This window comes from Melanotaenia boesemani, chromosome 21 (genome assembly GCF_017639745.1).
Source record: "Melanotaenia boesemani isolate fMelBoe1 chromosome 21, fMelBoe1.pri, whole genome shotgun sequence".
In the NCBI taxonomy this organism is placed as follows: Eukaryota; Metazoa; Chordata; class Actinopteri; order Atheriniformes; family Melanotaeniidae; genus Melanotaenia; species Melanotaenia boesemani.
The window spans coordinates 19,663,303-19,682,234 of record NC_055702.1 but is presented as its reverse complement, the minus strand read 5'-3'; the positions used below and the strand labels follow the sequence as shown (position 1 = coordinate 19,682,234).

Sequence of the window (18,932 nt, the reverse complement as noted above, 5' to 3'; positions counted from 1 at the left end):
GAGGTTAGAGACAGGTCTATAGTTGTTCATTATAGAGGCGTCTAGAGTCCTTTTCTTTAGGAGTGGCTTAATAGCAGCTATCTTTAGTGACTTGGGAAAAATGCCTGATGCCAGCGAGCTGTTAACTATCAGTAGGAGATCACTTTCTACTGAGGTAAAAACTGTTTTTAAAAAGTCGGATGGTATCATGTCCAGAGTGCATGTTGTTGATTTCAAATGCCAAACTGTTTCTTGTAGGACTTTTAAATTCACCATTTTAAATTGTGACATGACATCAGAATTATTTCCGGGTTTTAGACACAGACTAATTTTCTTGTTTGACTGTGTGGAATTAATATTTTGCCTAATTGTTTTAATTTTTTGGCTAAAAAAGTTTGCAAATTGGTTGCATTTCTCAGTGGAAAGGAGCTCTGGGCTTATCTGTTTAGGAGGATTTGTCAGTTTTTCAATCATAGCAAACAGAGTGCGAGAATTGTTGACATTCCTGTTAATCATTTCAGATAAATGCAGCTCTCTGGCTTTGCACATCTCATTGTTATAGTTACGCAGGCTTTGTTTGTACAGCTCATAGTAAATTTGAAGTTTATTTTTCCGCCATTTCCGCTCAGTTTTTCTGCATTCTCTTTTTAGGCTGGTAACCACAGTGGTGTTTCTCCATGGAGTTTTCTGTTTGCTCAAGTTGCTCTTGATTCTTATCGGTGCAACAGCATCCATTACATTCAAGATTTTCAGATTGAAATTATCCAGGAGTCTATCAACTGACTCTGCACTGGTTGTTGGTAACATCGCTATGGCCTCCACAAACTTAGCACTTGTTCTTTCATTAATGTACCTCTTTCTAACGGAGAAGCAGGTTGGTTGAACATTCTGAGTGATCAGTAAATCAAACAAAATACAAAAAAGGTCAGACAAGGCCAAGTCAGTGACCCCAACAGAAGAAATATCAACACCCTTTGAAATAACCAGGGTGCTCATTTATAAAGCTTGCTTACTCACAAAAAGCGGCGAAGTGACTTTCTACGGAAAGTTTCTGATTTATAAAAACTAACGTGGCGGGAAAATGTGCGTACCTGTACGTAAACTCTGAAACTTGCTTATGAACATTTTGGAGACGGGAAACTGGCGGTGCTGCTGGTGAGGTGATGAACTTCACCTTCATTCATGCATGCCATCATGCCATCATATCCGACACTAGTGCCATAGAATCATAAACACAGAAGCCTGAAATATAGATGCGTTCCTGAAATCATACCTGTAGCCGACTTATAGGCACCCCATAGGAATTTAATGTTGTCAGTGCAGTATGGTCTTACTTGTTTTGATCGTAAAGCAAATGCACTCATTTGTTCACAGAAGCCTAATTGTGACAAGGTGTGTAGTAATGAGTGTAATTACTGAGTAAACATAAATAGGTGAATTACGACCGTGCGTAATGCAGAACTTCACAATGGATGCGCTGGCACTCCTTGAAGATTACGCAAACGGCAGGATCAGGATGGAGAGAGTTTTTAGAGACCATCAAGATTTCCTGGCCAACGATGATGACTGGCTGATATGCCGATTTAGATTTCCTAGAGCAGTGCTCTTAAATCTATGTGCTGAGTTGGGCCCAGTGTTGGAGCGATCAACCCGCCGGAACCATGCCATACCCGCGCATATGCAGGTGCTGACAACTCTCGGGATTCTGGCAACCGGCTCTTTCCAGCGGGAATTAGCCGACAGGTAATTTTAGTTTAATCTAAGCTGACATGTTCCAGCCCAACACTCAGTGGGTTTCAATAAGTTGTTACATTCCATTTTAGGTCTGGAATATCTCAGCCATCGCTGAGTAATGTAATGCCTGCCGTTTTGGATGGCATTATAAAAATGAGCAGTCGATACATAAAGTTTCCATACACTGTAGGGGAACAGGCCAACATTAAAAGGCAATTTGCAGCATCAACCGGTTTCCCAAATGTAATCGGCGCGATTGACTGCACTCACGTTGCTATAAGGGCTCCAAGTCAGAATGAGTTTGTCTACGTTAACCGAAAAAATGTGCATTCAGTTAACGTGCAAGTCATTTCCGACTCAAACTTGCTTCTGACAAATTTAGTGGCACGGTGGCCTGGGTCAACCCATGATTCATTCATCCTGGCACACAGCAGTGTAGGGAATAGACTGCAGGCAGGTGCTTCGCGGGATGGGTGGCTTCTCGGTAAGTATCAACATACACTGTGGAAATCTCAACAAAGTCTCTGTTCTGAATTAATCTCCATAACCTGCAGGTGACAGTGGCTATCCCCTGAGACGCTGGCTCCTCACGCCTTTTGCGAACCCGCAAAGCGCAGAGGAGGCGCGCTTCAATTCCGTCCACGTTCGTGCGCGCTCTGTTGTGGAGCGAGCCATCGGCCTCTTTGCCTCCACCTTGAGATCCGACCACTTTTTTTTAATGTCTGGCACGGACCTCTCCGTCACCCCCACACTATTGACAGCTGCAACAACGTGTTGCCACTCTTCTGTTTTCCGTTTGTTGCTGATGCCACTACCGAGGCCGCCAAATAATATGTTTTTGCGAGCCTCCACCTCACCAACAAGTACCTCCACCTCCGTCTCCGTAAAATTACGCTTCCTCGTCTTTTCGGTTGCCATGATTTAGGTTTAAATAGCAGAGATCAGCTGGTTCATTTATATGCAGAAATGTCCATGAGGTGCTTTGCATTGACCATTTATAGTAGAATGTGGGCGTGTAGGGGGCGGGCTAGCAGCAGAATTCACTTGCGCAAGCTTTCAGGCAGAGTGTGATTTATAAAGGGAAAATTGCTTGCACCTGTGCGCACGCACGGTTTTATAAATCAGAATATTTTGTTGCTTACGCAAACTCTGGATTCTTGGCGGACGTCCACTTTTAGTAGGAATCCTACGCAGAGTTTTATAAATGAGCACCCAGGTCCAGAATGTGACCTCGAATGTGGGTCGGTTCTTTTACATGTTGCCACAAACCAAACATGTCCAATATGGAACAAAATTCCTTGACATTACCATCCATCATGTTATCTATGTGAATGTTAAAATCCCCAGTTAAGATGAAATGGTTAAAATCAGTAGAGATAACCGACAATAATTCAGAAAATTCATCAATAAAATTTATACAGTGTCCTGGACACCTGTAGATGATTAGAAATAGGATTTTAGGAATGCCCCTTAAAATAAAACTAAGACATTCAAAAGAAGTAAAATCACCAAATGACATTTCTTTACACTGGAATGAATCTTTAAATAAGGCAGCTTCTCCTCCCCCTTTCCTCCCGTTTCGACATTTATTCATGAAACTAAAATGAGGGGGTGCTGTTTCATTAAGAACTGTAGCACTTGTGTCTTCTGTTAACCATGTTTCTGTCAGAAAAAGAAAATCCAAAGCACCAAATTAAAACTAAATGGATTCAACAACTTATCAGGTTCAGCACAGTAACTCATTAAGTTGAATCAGATATGTTGGAGTAGGGAAACATCTAAAACTTGCAGGATTACAGCCCTCAAGGACCAGGATTCCCCACCCCTGATATAAAACTTGCAGGACAGCAGCTCATCAGGACCTGAGTCACTAAGTTTGGCACAAAAACTGTGAACCACAAACATCTTTATTTGGAAAAACTATCTTTTGGTCGATGCTCGTTTTATACCCAACCCTGACACCTTCACACCGCACCAGTTAACCTGCTCATCCAACAATATTATTTTAAAAAAAGATAAATATCACTCTTTCTCTGCCTCTTTCCCAATGTTTTCATTTTTAAATAAATGGGTTTCTGCCATCAAATTCCTCATTCCTTTAAATTTTCTAAACAAACTAAAGTTGTTCAGTATACACAATGAGTAAAAAAAATTTCTTTATACATGTTTCTACTAAATAAAGAGTTTAGTTTTTGTTACTTTTTAGATAAGTTTTCAACTTTCCTGGAGGTAGAATTTGGGAACACTTTGGTTAACAAGTTCTAAACATATAAATAAATGTTAATATGGCTAACTTTAGGAGAACTAGCCCATGCTTATATTGATTTTTATGTCCTTATTTATTTATTTACATTTTGGATGATTTTCCTTAAATGCACTATGCTAGTAACATGTTTACACACATCAGTACAGTCAGCCATAAAATTAATGTTTTATCAAACTTTTAGAATTTGTAATACAAAAAAAAAAAGAAAAACTCTCAGAGGTAGAGTTACTGTTTTAAAGGAAACCAATTGAATTTATTGATCTGATTGTTTTTATTTTCTTTTTTGTCTTGCTGGTTACAGTACTTTCTGGTTTGTGGATTTCAGACATTTGTCTGTAATACATCAGCAAAATTTCATAACTTTGCACCTGACTTGTTGGGAATTCTGGAAGTACATGCAAATGTGTGCACATTTTCATAGATAAGACTGAATTTGCATGTTGTAACGTTCAGAAGAAAAAGAAGACAAAAAGAAATTTTATTGTGATAAGTATTTATTTTAAAAAAACATTATGTTTCATGGTCATTTGTGGTCTCCTGCAAACATTCAACACATAATTTCCTGGGTTTTTGTTTAACATTAAAGATCTTGTTTAGGGTTTTTGTGTGCTCTCTTGTGAGCTGGTTCACAGCAAAGCCATGGCGATATCTGATCAAACCCACAGTGGCTCTTTGATGCAGGGTAAAGCAAACTGTTTATAAATCCTAAACTTCCATTATGTAGCACTTAAAACTAACATTTAAATATAACTTGGAACTTAACTTTCATTGCTTGCTGTAACACTGAATCCAATACTGGGCGTTTAAGTTACAAAGAAGAAGAATAATTAGTGCTGATTTTAGACCTTAAACCTTTCCAGGCTTTAAAGAAAAAAATAAAGGCAGAGTTGGAATTTAGATTTTTAAACGTGACAATAAAGAAAGCAAAAGGTCACCACCACACTATGCATGAATAGTGTTTCTTAAAAAAAAGGCTTGTGTATTGTACACAGCGTACCAGCTTGATGAAATGTGAAATGTAGCATTTGGTCCCATGTGACAGTCGTAGCCACCGTGGCATCAATAAAGCCTGGGGCCAGTTTATATCAGCTGAGCAGATGAGATTTGACCTACATTCTACCCACAATACCGCTCTGTGTAAACACAGCATGCTGGTCTACCTGAAAATGGTGGATAGAGTGTAATTTTGTGTGCACACAGATAAAAAATGGATGTCATAAAGCTTTTTTGTGAGCTTTTTAATTTCCCTTTGCACGGTTTCATGAGGTGTAATCGTTATCCTGGGTTTCCTTTAGGCTTTTTTATTAGACGTTTATGTAGCACAAAAATGATAATGAGGAAATAATTTTATGATATTTTTTTCTCTTTACAAATATTAAAGAGAAAAATAAATCCCTTAAAATGAATGAGTGGGTGGTTGTTGCAGCAGGTGACCACTAGATGTCAGGAGAGTACACCGAAGAAGCCAACCAGACCTGAAAGAGGTAAGTGTGTATTTTTCAAGGCTGACATCACTGGTCCTGCAGAGGCAGGCATCCATCCATCCATCCATCCATCCATCCATCCATCCATCCATCCATCCATCCATCCATCCATCCATCCACTCTTTCATTCAACTCACAGTAAGGAAACACAAGCCTTTCTAGCAGGTTCATAATGTTCCTTTTGACTCACACATCTCTCTCACACGTTACACATGTGCATTTACTGACTAAATTCAGCTAGTTATTTTGTAGTATTTGTGTGTGTGTGTGTGTGTGTGTGTGTGTGTGTGTGTGTGTGTGTGTGTGTGTGTGTGTGTGTGTGTGTGTGTGTTTGAGAGAAGATAGGGCCAGACAGATCAAATAACAGTAAAGTGTGTGTGTGCACCACCTGCCAGGGTATTAGTCACCCAGGGAAGGATACATACAGTCATTGATGGTTAATGAGCTTCATTATACAACAACAAAAAGTTCTCACATATCTTTAAGAGCAAATGTTAAAACTCCTTGATTTCAAACAATTCAGATGTTTGAAATTTAAATGGGCTACTTACTTGCAGCATTTGAGGCTGCTCCAATATTGAAATGATTATGATAAACCACTGTGTCATTAAACATAAACCATTTGTTAGCTCATGGTTGTTCCTCTATCTCCTGACTCTTTTGCATCTTTACGCATATCTTTATGGATATTTTGTTTATTATTTGGTCACAGTTCTGTCGTTTTTGTAAGTTTGCGTCTTACTACAGCCATTTTCATCCTTTCTTGTCCCATGTACGTACAGTCATTTAATCCACACTCAGACTGTTTTACAACCATATGCTCAGTCAGTGGCACATTCTTTTTCTCATTTTCATGAAGCTTTTTGATCATGTTGGATTTAATTTATGCTAGTTTATGTATTAGAAAGGTAATATGGAGTCATTTTGTACTTAATGGTCTTTTTATGTCTGGTTTTGCCAGTTCAGCTTTTCCTGATGTAACAGCAGATAATTTGGCTCTAAAATGGAATAAGAGGTAGGATTAAATAAGCTTGTGCTTCTTCCTACTCCTGTTTTAAATGTGTTGGTTAGGAATTTTCCCTGTAATATGTAACAATTCCAAGCAATATGCTAGCATGTTCAAAATAAACATTCATAACTTGATCCTGATCTGAACCATCAAAACATGCTGTGCTACAACCATGCTGTTTGTCTCATTGTTCTCATGTAACATCTTTGGTCCTTTTATTTATGTAATTTACTTCTTAATAAACTTAGCACAAAAAGTAAGGAAATATGTGTTTGGTGGATTATTTTCATTGTTTTAGCAATACTTCACAGTGATGCATCTTATAGGCTACTGCTGGAAACCCAGTTTCTGCTGCCACATGGTGTCATTGAAGAGACTGGATAATTGAAAGTCTGAAGAAACAAGACATATAAATCCCTCTTTTTTTTCCACACATAGCCGCAAAAGGACCAAATTCTATCCTAAGATGATAATGTGGAGCGGAGAGAATGGAATGTCCTCCCAGCAGTCCTGACTGCAGCCCCATTAAACACTGTGGGATCAGCTTGGACATGCTGTTTGTGGCCTACACAACCACACTGGCTAATTTACAACAAATGCTGGTTGAAGAATGGGATGCCATTCAACAGCAGTATAACCAAGCTGGTGACCAGCATGAGGAGGAGGTGCCAAGCTGATTGCCCCTGATTGTTAAACGAAGAAAATGTTAAGATGCCAATACATCTCATTTATTTGGGAAAAAAAACTAAAAACATTTGGTTTTCTAGGACCAAACCTGCCTATTCCTGGGTTAAAAACTGTTATAGCCTTTAAACTAGCAGTAGTAGATAATTGATAAATCTGTGAACATTGATGCCAGAACAAGCACACAGAGACATTGAACGTCTGTTCATAGTGAGCAGCCCAGCACAAGCTTTTAACTGAGGACTGTTACATAACTGACATACAGAAGTCTATGACACAACTTAATCTTTACCCATAACAGCTCACTGATACGTCACTGCAGTGATATAGGTCAGCTGGTGTTTACATTCCGTACTCTGTATAGTGGAAGAGATGTAATTTTATCACACTCCGCTGTCTCCTTTATTCAGCAAGTTCAATCACTTCCTCCCAGGGGCTTCTCACTAATGATGACATTAAGTTGCTTAGAGGGTTACGTCATGCCTGGATTAGTGTGTGTGTAAATATGTAATTTCAAACCTATAAAGACTGAACAAGGCTTTGTGTTGCCTGCTTGTTAGTTACTATTGTTTTAAGTTAACTAACCTCACAAGAACAGGCTTTTTTGTTGCAACAGTAGGTCAATTTGGGGTCAGGTACATACGAGGGTGCTGGGAATTAGTGATTATGATACTTGCATATAAGTGGGGTGAGTCAGTGTGTGAACAAAGCCATCGTAGAGCCACTTCCTGTGCAGCAGTTTGCAGCTGGATTCTCATACTGACAAATCGGAGGATGAATACACACTGAGATTTGTTGCAGTTGGTTCCTGTCACGGTCTTGAACATGTTGGCTGAACATGAATGGCTGCAATGATGTCATAAAAATAGGACATTCATCCCTCTTCCACTCCTTTTTTCTCTCTCTTTTTTTTGGGTGGGGGGAGACAGAAAAAGATCACTGCACCACTCAGACAGATCAGAGGCAGCAAGACAAAAGAGAGGAGGTGTGTTTGTGTTGGTAAGCGAGGGAGGTGAAAATCTAAAGAGAGTGGAGAGGAGGCGAAAAGAGGGAGGAGAAGAGAGGAAAGCAGGGCAGAGCAGAGGGAGTGAGGCCTGCTGCCAGGATGCAGGTTTAACATGAAAAACGATGTCTGCAGCTACAGCGACAGGCGGGTTAGGATGGTTCCAGCTCTGCGTCACAGACGCTACATCACTACATTCCCCACGGACGCCTATCTGCACACAAGTTTGGTTCACACACATATTGCTGCTGTTAATCATGTATCAAGAAGGGGGTTATGTAATAGAGATTCCCTTGAAATCTGCACACAGCATCATCCAGCAGTAAAACGTAAGGAATAAAAACCCACACCACACCTGGATGTTATCCCTTTAATGCATGACAAAAAATAAAAATAAATATCAGTGATAAATCACAGGAGTTTAATAGTTGTTACCACGGGGTGCCTCTCCTTAGGGGGACACAAATTTTGCCCAAATGGATTGACTTGCCAACATCTGCAGTCACTTTAGCTTCAATGTATTATCATCCACAGCTACTGTAAAGCAAGTTAAATGCAGTATTTTAGGAAGAAAATACTTCTAAAATGAGAAGTACTCTTCATCTGAATGAACACACACAAATCAAAGAGGACTCAAAGGAGCAGGCCTCAATAATGTGGGTTTACTGGTTTACTTGTTTACTGGTGGAAAATCTGATTGGGTGGAGACTGAGTGTGGAGGTTCTGTATCAGGATGTCAGTGAACCAAGTTAACTCAGTACCGTACAGATGGTACCCGAAACAAACAAGAGACAAAGGAATTATATGAAGAGGGACAAGAAAAAGATGAAGTAAAGGATGAAAGGTGAGGATGGTGGAAGGATGGATGACAGAGAGAGGGAGATGCATGAAGGAGGACAAGGAAGAACAGATGGATGGTTGAGGGAGCAAAGGGTGGATGAGGGAAGGAAAGATAACGGCTGGGGAGGGAATGATGGATGAACAGATGGGGGAGGGAGGAAGCGATGAAAAAAAGGGAAGAAGGGATGAAAGGATTGATTATGATGAGGGAAGGATGACAAAGTAAGGAAGGATAAATGGATGAGAGTGAAGATGAATGGATGAGTGAGGGAATAATAGATGGGTGGACAAACCTTTTGCTGATGGACAAGTCATGTGTTCATGGCTGTTTATCAATGTTCGATTACCAAGCACAGAGACGATAACTATGTTTAAGTAGAAAGGTAATTTCAGATGTTTTCAGCCATTGTTAGCTACAACATGTAGTTTAACTTAGTACTGACAAGAAAAATCTGTACAGAAAATATAGAAAATATTTTCTTTATAATGTCAAGGAAATCTGGAAGGACATGCACGTTTGTTGTATAAAACTTTAATTAGTGATAAGAATTAATTAATTTAAAATACAGGTTTTTTTCTGGTCGCCCATGGCCGTTATGTCCCAGCTCCCTTTTATGGTCCCTGAAATCTTTTTCAGCTTTTTTAATTTATCTGTTTTAGTGGGCTGCATGGTGGTGTGGTGGCTAGCATTGCAGCTTCACAGCGAGATGGTTGCAGGTTCAAACCTCAAACAGTGGCCTTTCTGAGTGAAATTGCATGTTCTTCCTGTGTATGTGTGGGTTCTCTCTGGGTACTCCCACTCACTAGGAGGGATTTTGAGCATGAGTGGTTGTTTGACTCTGTATATTGGCCCTGCGATGGACTGATCACATGTCCAGCGTGTACCTTGCCTCTCACCTGCTAATTGCTGGGTTCAGCTTCCCCGCAACCAATAGATGAAGTTAACAAGTTAACTTCATTTATTGATCCTATAACAAATACAGCTGTTTGTTCAAGACATCTTTTCAGGTCACTGTTTGGTTTCCGAGCTTCATCTCATTTTGGGTAGAATTTTGTAGAAATACTTTATCAGCTCAGGAGGAGGAGCTGTTGTCTTCCAACTGGAAGGTTGGCGGATTTATTCCAGGCTTCACCTGACTACATGTCTAAGTGTCCTTGGGCAAGACACTTAACTCCACGTTGCCTCCCGATGTGTCTATTGGTGTATGAGTGTGTGTGTGAATGGGTGACTGTGACATGCAGTGTAAAGCACTTTGAGTCATCAAGCTGACTGGAAAAGTATGATGTGGAAGTCCATTTATATTTCAGTGTTTACCTAATGCGTGGAAAGTGGTGTGAAAGGCTTACTTCTGATTGTTTTATGTTTGTCAAGGGCACATTACTGTCTTAGACATCTTGTAAAAGACAGTGATGAGATGGGGGTTATTTGGTTACAGCACCTTCATCCCCAGGATGTTACCTCATCTTTCATAATAGGGTTTTAAATGATAAAGCTTCTGCATGTTTGGTAATAAATAGCAGCATGCATCATGACATGACAAAGTTGGTTTGGCACCAACCAGATGGATTGGCAGAGCCTGTTTCCCAGATGGTCAAAGTATGATTCGTCATGACTCTTACTTGCCTTTTGTAGATGTGTGCTGCAATGGAGAGATCTCATCATTTGCTGGTCTACACATGTTTCTGACAAAACCAAAGGTTTTCAGTCATTTGTATGTCAACATTTGTAGGTCATTTGTGGGCTAAGGTGTGAATCAGTGAGTCTTGGGTCCAACTTTGAGTTCTGTGCTCACTTACTTCTTACTTTATCACAACCCAGCTTCCAGTGGTTTTAATTTAGGGTCTGATTAAGTTTCTCAGAGCAACTTTTGCTAACCTCATGATGGCTTTTATGATTAGCTAATTGTTTTAACATTGCCAGAAGGTGACAATATAGGCTACGATGCTAGCTAGCTAGTGATCAGGGCTCTAAACTAACACCAGCCAATCCGTTAAAATCAATTTTAACGTGTATAGACAAAATCTTACTAACCAGTTTGGCAGGTGATGAACAAAGTAGATCATTTCAATTACTTGTCCCAGCAGTGGAATTACCACAACTACCATGAACACGATTCCATGTGGTATCATACATCCACTGGCTGTGATCAAAGCTCAGCTGAACATGCAGCGAAATTTAAATAAAGTAAGTGAAATGCAGAGCAAAAATCATAAAAATCGTAGGTGGTGTGGTAAGACGTGTGGGCTGTTTACATTAAAAGGAGATGGTGGGAAATATCAATGTTAAAAGCTAAGATGACAATTTAGATACCAAAATAATGTAAACTCTACTACGCTAAATTTTAAAGTAGATCAATTCAAATGTGTTAAGAGTGGAAGTTACTTTGTCCGTTGCTTGTAAAAGGATTACTGAGAGAATGTTGTTGTTTGGTATTATCATGAAAAAAATTCATATACACTACCGTTCAAAAGTTTGGGGTCACTTCCCTATTGAATCCCATGGCAAAGTGACCCCAAACTTTTAAACTGTAGTGTATATGATGAAATATGTTGAAAAACATTTGGCTAGTGGACTGGGAAAGCAGAACTTCAGCTGGGCCTTTCTGTGTGGAATTTGCATATTCTCCCTGTGCATGCATAGACTCTCTCCATGTACTCTAACTCGAGCTAAAAAAAAAAAAAAAAAAAAAAAAATGGAAGTTAGCTCTTTAAAGCCTATAACAAGAAATAATTGGGAGAAAATTCAGTTGGTTTTTTTTTTTTTTTTTTTTTTTTTAATATTATCTGAAGTGTTTTTGTGGCCTGTTAACAATGGGTAACAATGGGTAAAGAAGTGATAAATAACTGAGCAATGAGAGAACACAGACTTCCACCAAGCCATTGTATATTGTTTTGCCAATGATTGTGGATATTATTTTTCAGTTAGGGATAATTTTGCCATTAGCTTCTATCTCCCCATAGTAAAGAATTCTTTAAAAAATTCCTGGAGCTAGGTGGTGAGCCGGATCATCCCCAAGGTCTAATCATCCGTTCCTTATTCCATTTCTGATATTTCCTGAAAATGTTATAAAAATCAAAATAGGAAATGGAAACCCAGATGGTTCGTATTGACCTAAAACCAGTTTGGAAAAACCTGATCTTTACTTTAAAGATGCTGTGAGATTCAAAGATCACAACATTTATGCTATTAGCGTCTCACTGCTAATATTTGTACATAAAAATTCTGTAATATACTGTAAGATCTGTATGTGTATACACCTCATTTCCTCTCTACCAGAAGTGAAACCCACTTTTTATTTGATGCATAATGTCTCTACTTGCTTGTTGCAACGACCTGATTCACCACAGGGATTATTAAAGTTTCATCTGACCTAATCAAAGACCTGCTGCTCAGGGCCGGTTCTAGGAATGCATACATGAGGGGGCAGGCATAAATTTGAAGGGGGCATTATGAGTACATACTTCAGCATTTTCTTGTTGTTGTTTTTTAAGTGTTTCTTTAACGGAACTGTGCTGTTAGTGGAGTCCAACTTCAAAGAAATGGATTGCACTTTGTCAGGCCTCTACTCTAAGACCTGTCCAGCTTGGGTGTCCCACCTGAAACCAAAGCTCCTGCTGGTATAGCTCTTAGAGTCACTGAGGCACGCAAACCCCCTGACCACAATAAGGTGGCAATCCCTCAGGGGGGGAACAGAAAATATCAATAACAAAAATGAAGTAAGAAAAAAGAAAAGAATGATCCATTATCAAAGCTTTAACAACCAACAAAATAACAATTGCCCTATTGGACAGCCATTAGATGTCTAAGCATTTTGAATAAATTTGAAACTAATAACAATAAACTCAACTATCTGTGTGTTTGTTTCTGTCTGTATATAGACCATAATGATTAAAGAATCATAACTATCAAGCACAACAATAACAGAGCAAAAAATTAAACCCCCTACCAAAATAAGGCAGTGAACCTTCAGGGGGAAATAATGATAATAATAAATGAAAATGAGTAAAAACTAAATGATCCTTCATCAAAATTTTAAGAACCAACAAGGCATACATGAAGCTCTGAGCTGAACTGCTGAAAGCAGCGGGAATGTAGAGTGAAACTTTCTGTTATTTTTTTCTTCAAACTAGCATGCTGAACTAAAGGCTGGGCGGAGCTTGAGGGGTCTCATATGCGCAGCTCGTTTTCCCTCAGTCTAGTACCGAGGAGGCAGTCACATCTATGGCCCGTGCGTGATTGATCACTGCTCCTACTAACAGGCGTTTAAATAGAACAGAAACAAACCCCAGTTGACAGAATAGATGCAATAAATACGTCTGTTATTATAAGTATTTATTCAGTATCGCTACAACACATTTAACAGAGCTTTACTCTATAAGTTTTACCGCTGGAGCTCAGCAGCCGCTCTCTCTACGAGGGGGAGAAATATGACACCGCAAGATCAGGCTGTATGTCAACTCATTTGCATACTAAACACTGATTGGTTGTTTTCTGTGGTGGTGGGAAGGACTTGTTGAAGACAGTACAATGGATCCTGTGAAGCTCCGACACACAGAGTTCAGTACAGAGGGGAGAGAGCGTTTGGAGAGATTTGCCCATTTCGGCGCATTTGATTGAGGGGGCAGAATGTTTGTTTGAGGGGGCACTGCCCCCTCTTGCCCCTGCGTAAAGCCGGCCTTGCTGCTGCTTCTCAGTCAAGACAACAAAGCAGAGCTGCAGTGTAAACAGTATATTGTAACAGAGAGTCATGCTTGATAAGTTTCAATTGGGTAAAAAAAATACTCGATGTAAGGAAACAGTATGAAAATATAGCTTAGTGCTAATCTAAAAAGAAGTAGTGCAGATTGAGAAAAACAGATCTGTGGTGAAAATGGTTGCTCCTGTGTGAATGTCTGTGGTTGTGATGTCCTGCAGTGTAACAACTTGATGATCCACCTGCAAACCTGGTTCACAGTGTGTTTTTCCTTTCACATTTTTGAAAATATACTTGCTCTACATTTGATCTATAGATGAAAAGAGGCAGAAAAAGAGAATAAAAGATGGGTCATGGGTGTAGAAGAGCATCTGTGGGGCGTGCCAGCAACGATAAGGAGGTAATAGTAAAGGAAGTGAGGGGAAAAAAAAGAGAATTTGAAAGAACACTTTAATGCACCATGTGGTCTCTGAGAGCGATCCGACATGGGAACTGAAACAGTGTGTGTCTCTGTCACTTCCTCTGGCAGCCACTGGTCTCTTTTCATTCACACACACACGGTTATGAATGTACACATATGCACACACAACTTCCTCTGCTTACAGTCTAAGTGTCGTGCATTGTTTTAGAGCCGCTGTGTGTGTGTGGTGGCTAAGTCTGGTGCTCATGCATCCAGCCAGGCAGCACTGATACAACACTGAGAGCAAGGATAAAGCCGCCTTTGTGTCCAACTCAGGATCCCGGGCACAGAGTGGCTGAAATGGCACGCAGCCATTGTCACAGGTTCACTGCGGTCATATACACACACACACACACACTGAAACACTTGGAGATGACAACATCAGCACTGCTTGAAACTAATATTAAATGTGCAATTGCAACACTGTTTGACATAAGTGAATAATTACTGTAAACAAACAAAACCATCTATCTGCACAGACCATGGGGCTCCAGTGACTTCTTTTACATTATGATGCTGATTCCACTGGAAATGTGTATGACTGTATAAGACAATAAACAAAGAATACTCTTCTTTTGATGATACCGATGTTTAGATTCACATAAAGTGAAATGAGATGAGAGTACACAACTGATAATTATACAAGCCAGATGACCTCACAAAAACCCAATATCCTCTTTCCTCGTTTACTTGGTTTTGGTCTCCACAACCTGAATGCTTCAGCATGAGTGAGGGCTCACCTGACAGCAAGTCTTGTTTCAGGTGAATCAAGAAAAGGCACTTATTTTGAATGATGCTTTATTGTAATGGAAATTATTTAAAGGCAAGGTGAAATAGACCAATCAGGATTTGCATAATGAGATAAATGCTACTGGGGAATATGTGGAGGGGGTAAACCATAGTGACACATCCAAAGGTAGGTGTGTACTCAAGAACAAATTTTAGATTACAACTTCCCTTTGTAACAGCAAAACATGGAGCTGCAACATATCCTAGCAGAATTGAGGTGATCATATTTTTAATCCGAACTTTTACAGCCTTCTTCCACGTCTGACTGTGAGTCATTTTTCCCGGCCAGAGCTGCCTATCTCTAGCATGTGCACATGTTTGGTTGTGCTTATCCATTAACCATTGCATTGTAGTCCACTTTGTGCTTTTGGTTCACTTGAACCAAACCAAGAGCTACATTTTACTTCCACGTGCTAGCGTTTAATGCAAAGGATGATGGTCAGATTTCATGCTTTGCTACCATGTCATCCCATTTTGGCCTTTTGTATTCCTCAACATTGTTTTATTATTAAACAGTTTGATTTTCTCACATTTGTACATCAATTCCAAATTGTCCATGTCCACATCATAATGTATATAAAAACAGCTTTTCCCCTCCTTTTTCCTTATCAAAAAAAAGTGATACAAATCAGAACAAGAGTCTTCTTCAGACCTTTTTCCGCTTGTACCTTGGTTTGGTTTGGTTCGACTTGGGTTGGTAGAGATTGCTTTTGTTACACTTTGAAGTCTTGGAAATTGAAATTGAGGAAGATTTGGTTTTGATATAAACAACTTTAGGCTCAACAGGTGCCATATCGACCATAATGCACAAAAGTCAAGATTCAATAGAATTGTCCACACACCAACAGTTGATGCTATAGTAGGCTGGTTTTTCTTTCATATGCAGTTTATAATCTAAACATTCGAAATGCACGTTTCCGAGTTATTTCTACAATGTTATCTGCAGCTGACTGGACTCAACCCTTTATCGGGCACTCATTGAAACTCTTGTAAATGTAAATTTTCAACCACAGAAAAAAAGAGTGTTATTATAATATTTGAGGATGTTACAAGCCTGCTGCACGGTGGTGTGGTGGTTACCACCACAGTCTCACAGCATAAAGGTCATTGGTTTGAGCTGCTGCTGGGGAGGAAATTCGAACCTGGGGGATGGTGGCCTTTCTGTGTGGAGTTTGCATGTTCTCCCCGTGTATGCGTGGGTTCCCTCCGGGTTCTCCAGCTTCCTCCCATAGTCCAAAGGCATGCATGTTAGGTTAATTGATCACTCTAAATTCTCCCTAGGCATGAGTGTGTGTGTGTGAATGGTTGTTTGTCTCTTTCTGTGTTGACCCTGCGTTGGACTGGTGGCCCGTCCAGGGTGTACCCTGCCTCTCACCTGTTAAATGCTGGGATAGGCTCCAGCCACAACCCTTAATGGACTAAGCGGTAGATAATGAATGAACATTACAAGACTTTAAATCTTGAATATTTTTTTTCTAAATGACAAAAGTTATAACATTTGTGACATCATAGAAGTCTGATGTCCAACACGTTCCATTCATGTGAAGCATCTATGGGCAGAGAGTATTGTTTCGAACGGATACTGTGAGTTCTATCCAAAACATTTACTAGAATTTGCACTGACTGCTCAGGTTTATCCTTTTTTATCTATATTTTTCCTATAATTTTTTAATCTTGTATAGTAGATTTTATATAGGTACATGTTTTGATTGTTTGTCATTCTTATATATTGTGAACTTTTCTAAGATATTGTGAGAACGAGCCAGTCTTTTGAATGGCTCTTTGAAAGGAACGGCTCCTCAAGATCCGGCTCACTTCAAAGAGCCATAAATCCCATCTCTAGAACTCAGTGTGGCTCTGATTTCATAGACTTGCATGCAGAGGCATTTTTATGTCCAGTGAAGTAAACAAATATGGTCATTTGCGCAATAAAGAATTAATGTACTGCAATGAATGTTACAGTTTACTTGCTTGTTGCCCTGTCCCTATACTCAACGTGATCTTTAACTGATATCTAACAGTCTTGACTTCCTTTTTACAAATAATTTCTACTTTGTGGCCTTTTAAAGAACAAAAACACCTTTTAAAACATCACATTTCAGGGTACATGTTTTTTCCTTCATTCTCACTTGTATTTTCACCCTCTTCCCACTCAGCTTGTGTCAGACGCTTGAGGTTTGAAGTCTCTGTGCTGTGTGCTCGCCACTTCATTACCACTTCCTGCTGCTGGCTGCAGCTTGTCCAGTGTCAAACCAGTTTCCCACCAGTAGAGAGAACAGGGAAAGTTGAGGTGCCAGATCACAAATGCGCCCAATGTCACTTTGTCGCTCTGCTACCCTGCCTACCTTTAAACAGGGTCCTCTGGCTACCACTGCTTTTGTACATTACAGGCATCTTGTCCACATCTGCAGCTCTTATCACTGAGAAGTTTAGCTGGTAATACACAGTATACAATAAATAAATCTTTAACTCTGGGCTTCTTTTAATCTTTATCCTTTTGTAATCATTGTAAATGATAACTGTAGCAACAAACAATGTAAGAATGTTGGGCCATTTAAAATGTAATAAAGGCAATAACACAATAACTTGCTGATAATGGATTAGTTACTACAGTGTTAGATGGTTATTATCTTACTGGTCTAGCATTCATAAAAATAAATCCTTTGAAAACACAATAACTGTTGCTGATAATGGAATGAAAACTAATAGGACTGCATTTCTCAGAAATAAAAGAATTTTACACATAAAAAGTGAATGGCATAGCTGTTATATTCCTTCGTTATGTATTTACCAATTTACCATTTTACCATGAACTATGCAGCATTGTCTCTTCCTTGTCAGAGCCAACACCTGATATATTTGTTGTACAAAATCTTTATTTAGAATATTTCTTATTCGTGGGACTGGAACGAATATGTGACCTTTATATTCAGGGGGCATTTGCATCATTGCAGCAGCTTCATGAGATTTCTCACTGAGAAAACCAGTTTGTTCTTTTTTTGTTTGTTTTTTTTTAGATACTTATAGACTAAAAACTTTGTGAAAGCTTTTTTTCCATCTGTACCAGATAAATCAGACTCCTGTCTGAAGGAGGCTTTGGGCAGAAGCCATGCAGTGTCATTTTTGTGTGATGTACTGTTAGATACTGATCAAAACTCAACAAGCAAACTTAAGAATGAAAGGGAAAAGGAAATAGGGGTGCCTAATACAGAAGAAATTTGGAAGGCAAGTTTGGAAAATGTTACCGCTTACTCAATCAACTCCAGACATGGTTTAATTCAATTCATAGGTTACATTTTTCTAAGGTTAGACTGTATGAAATGTTTCCTGAAAGCCCATTTGCATGTGATAAGTGTGGGCAAATATATGCCAGTCTACTTCACAATCTTATTTTCTGGGTCCAAAGTGGCATGATTAATGTTTGTACAGTATTACAATTCTGCGTTATTTTTTGTTGAAGTCTTGCAAGTTATTTTGATGGAAATTCTAGTTTATTTTTATTAAAATAAAAAAAAATGTGAAGCAATATATGGATTACCAGTCTTAACTGTACTCTGTTGTGCTTCGCAATAAAAATATTTAAACAGAATATTTCTAATCTGCTATGATATGCAAATTTGTAATGTCATGTCAGCGTCTGTTGCATTGTCAAATAAATTCATCACATTTTTTCAAACATTTGTTTAAAACTGCTTTCAAGCATTTCCCAAGAAAATTGTTAAAACGATTCACACCTCGTTTGAAACTAACTGCACTATAATGGCATTTAATTACGTTGTTGGCTGTAATGATAGTATTTTTCTGTAAATATCTACAACTGAGCTTGATGATTTTTTAAAAACTACGCCAAAAGCCCATCTTTCTTATCTCTGCTAAACTACCAAAACACAGAATATGCTTGCTTATACAGGTCAAATTAGGGTATTGAGTGTCTTTCCTCACCATGAAGACTATTTAAAAATGTTTTTAAATGTTTTGATCTACATGTGC

General features: G+C 39.1%; 1 protein-coding gene across 1 annotated transcript; it reads left to right on the top strand.

Annotated features, from left to right (window-relative positions):
- The first annotated feature begins 1,013 nt into the window (after nucleotides 1–1,013).
- Nucleotides 1,014–2,936, top strand: LOC121632865 (putative nuclease HARBI1). Its single transcript, XM_041974638.1, has 4 exons — nucleotides 1,014–1,722; nucleotides 1,803–2,197; nucleotides 2,268–2,375; nucleotides 2,514–2,936. The coding sequence occupies exons 1-4, from the start codon at nucleotides 1,433–1,435 to the stop codon at nucleotides 2,636–2,638; spliced, it is 918 nt and encodes a 305-aa protein (XP_041830572.1). The 5' UTR covers nucleotides 1,014–1,432; the 3' UTR covers nucleotides 2,639–2,936.
- Nucleotides 2,937–18,932: the final 15,996 nt, after the last annotated feature.

What these genes read in the sequence shown, in the direction of transcription:
- LOC121632865 (XM_041974638.1), top strand. Translation starts at nt 1,433, where the DNA reads ATGCAGAACTTCACAATGGATGCGCTGGCACTCCTTGAAGATTACGCA. An exon ending in CAGCGGGAATTAGCCGACAG is followed by an intron (nt 1,723 to 1,802) that starts GTAATTTTAGTT and finishes ATTCCATTTTAG; the next exon opens with GTCTGGAATATCTCAGCCAT. An exon ending in GCGGGATGGGTGGCTTCTCG is followed by an intron (nt 2,198 to 2,267) that starts GTAAGTATCAAC and finishes CATAACCTGCAG; the next exon opens with GTGACAGTGGCTATCCCCTG.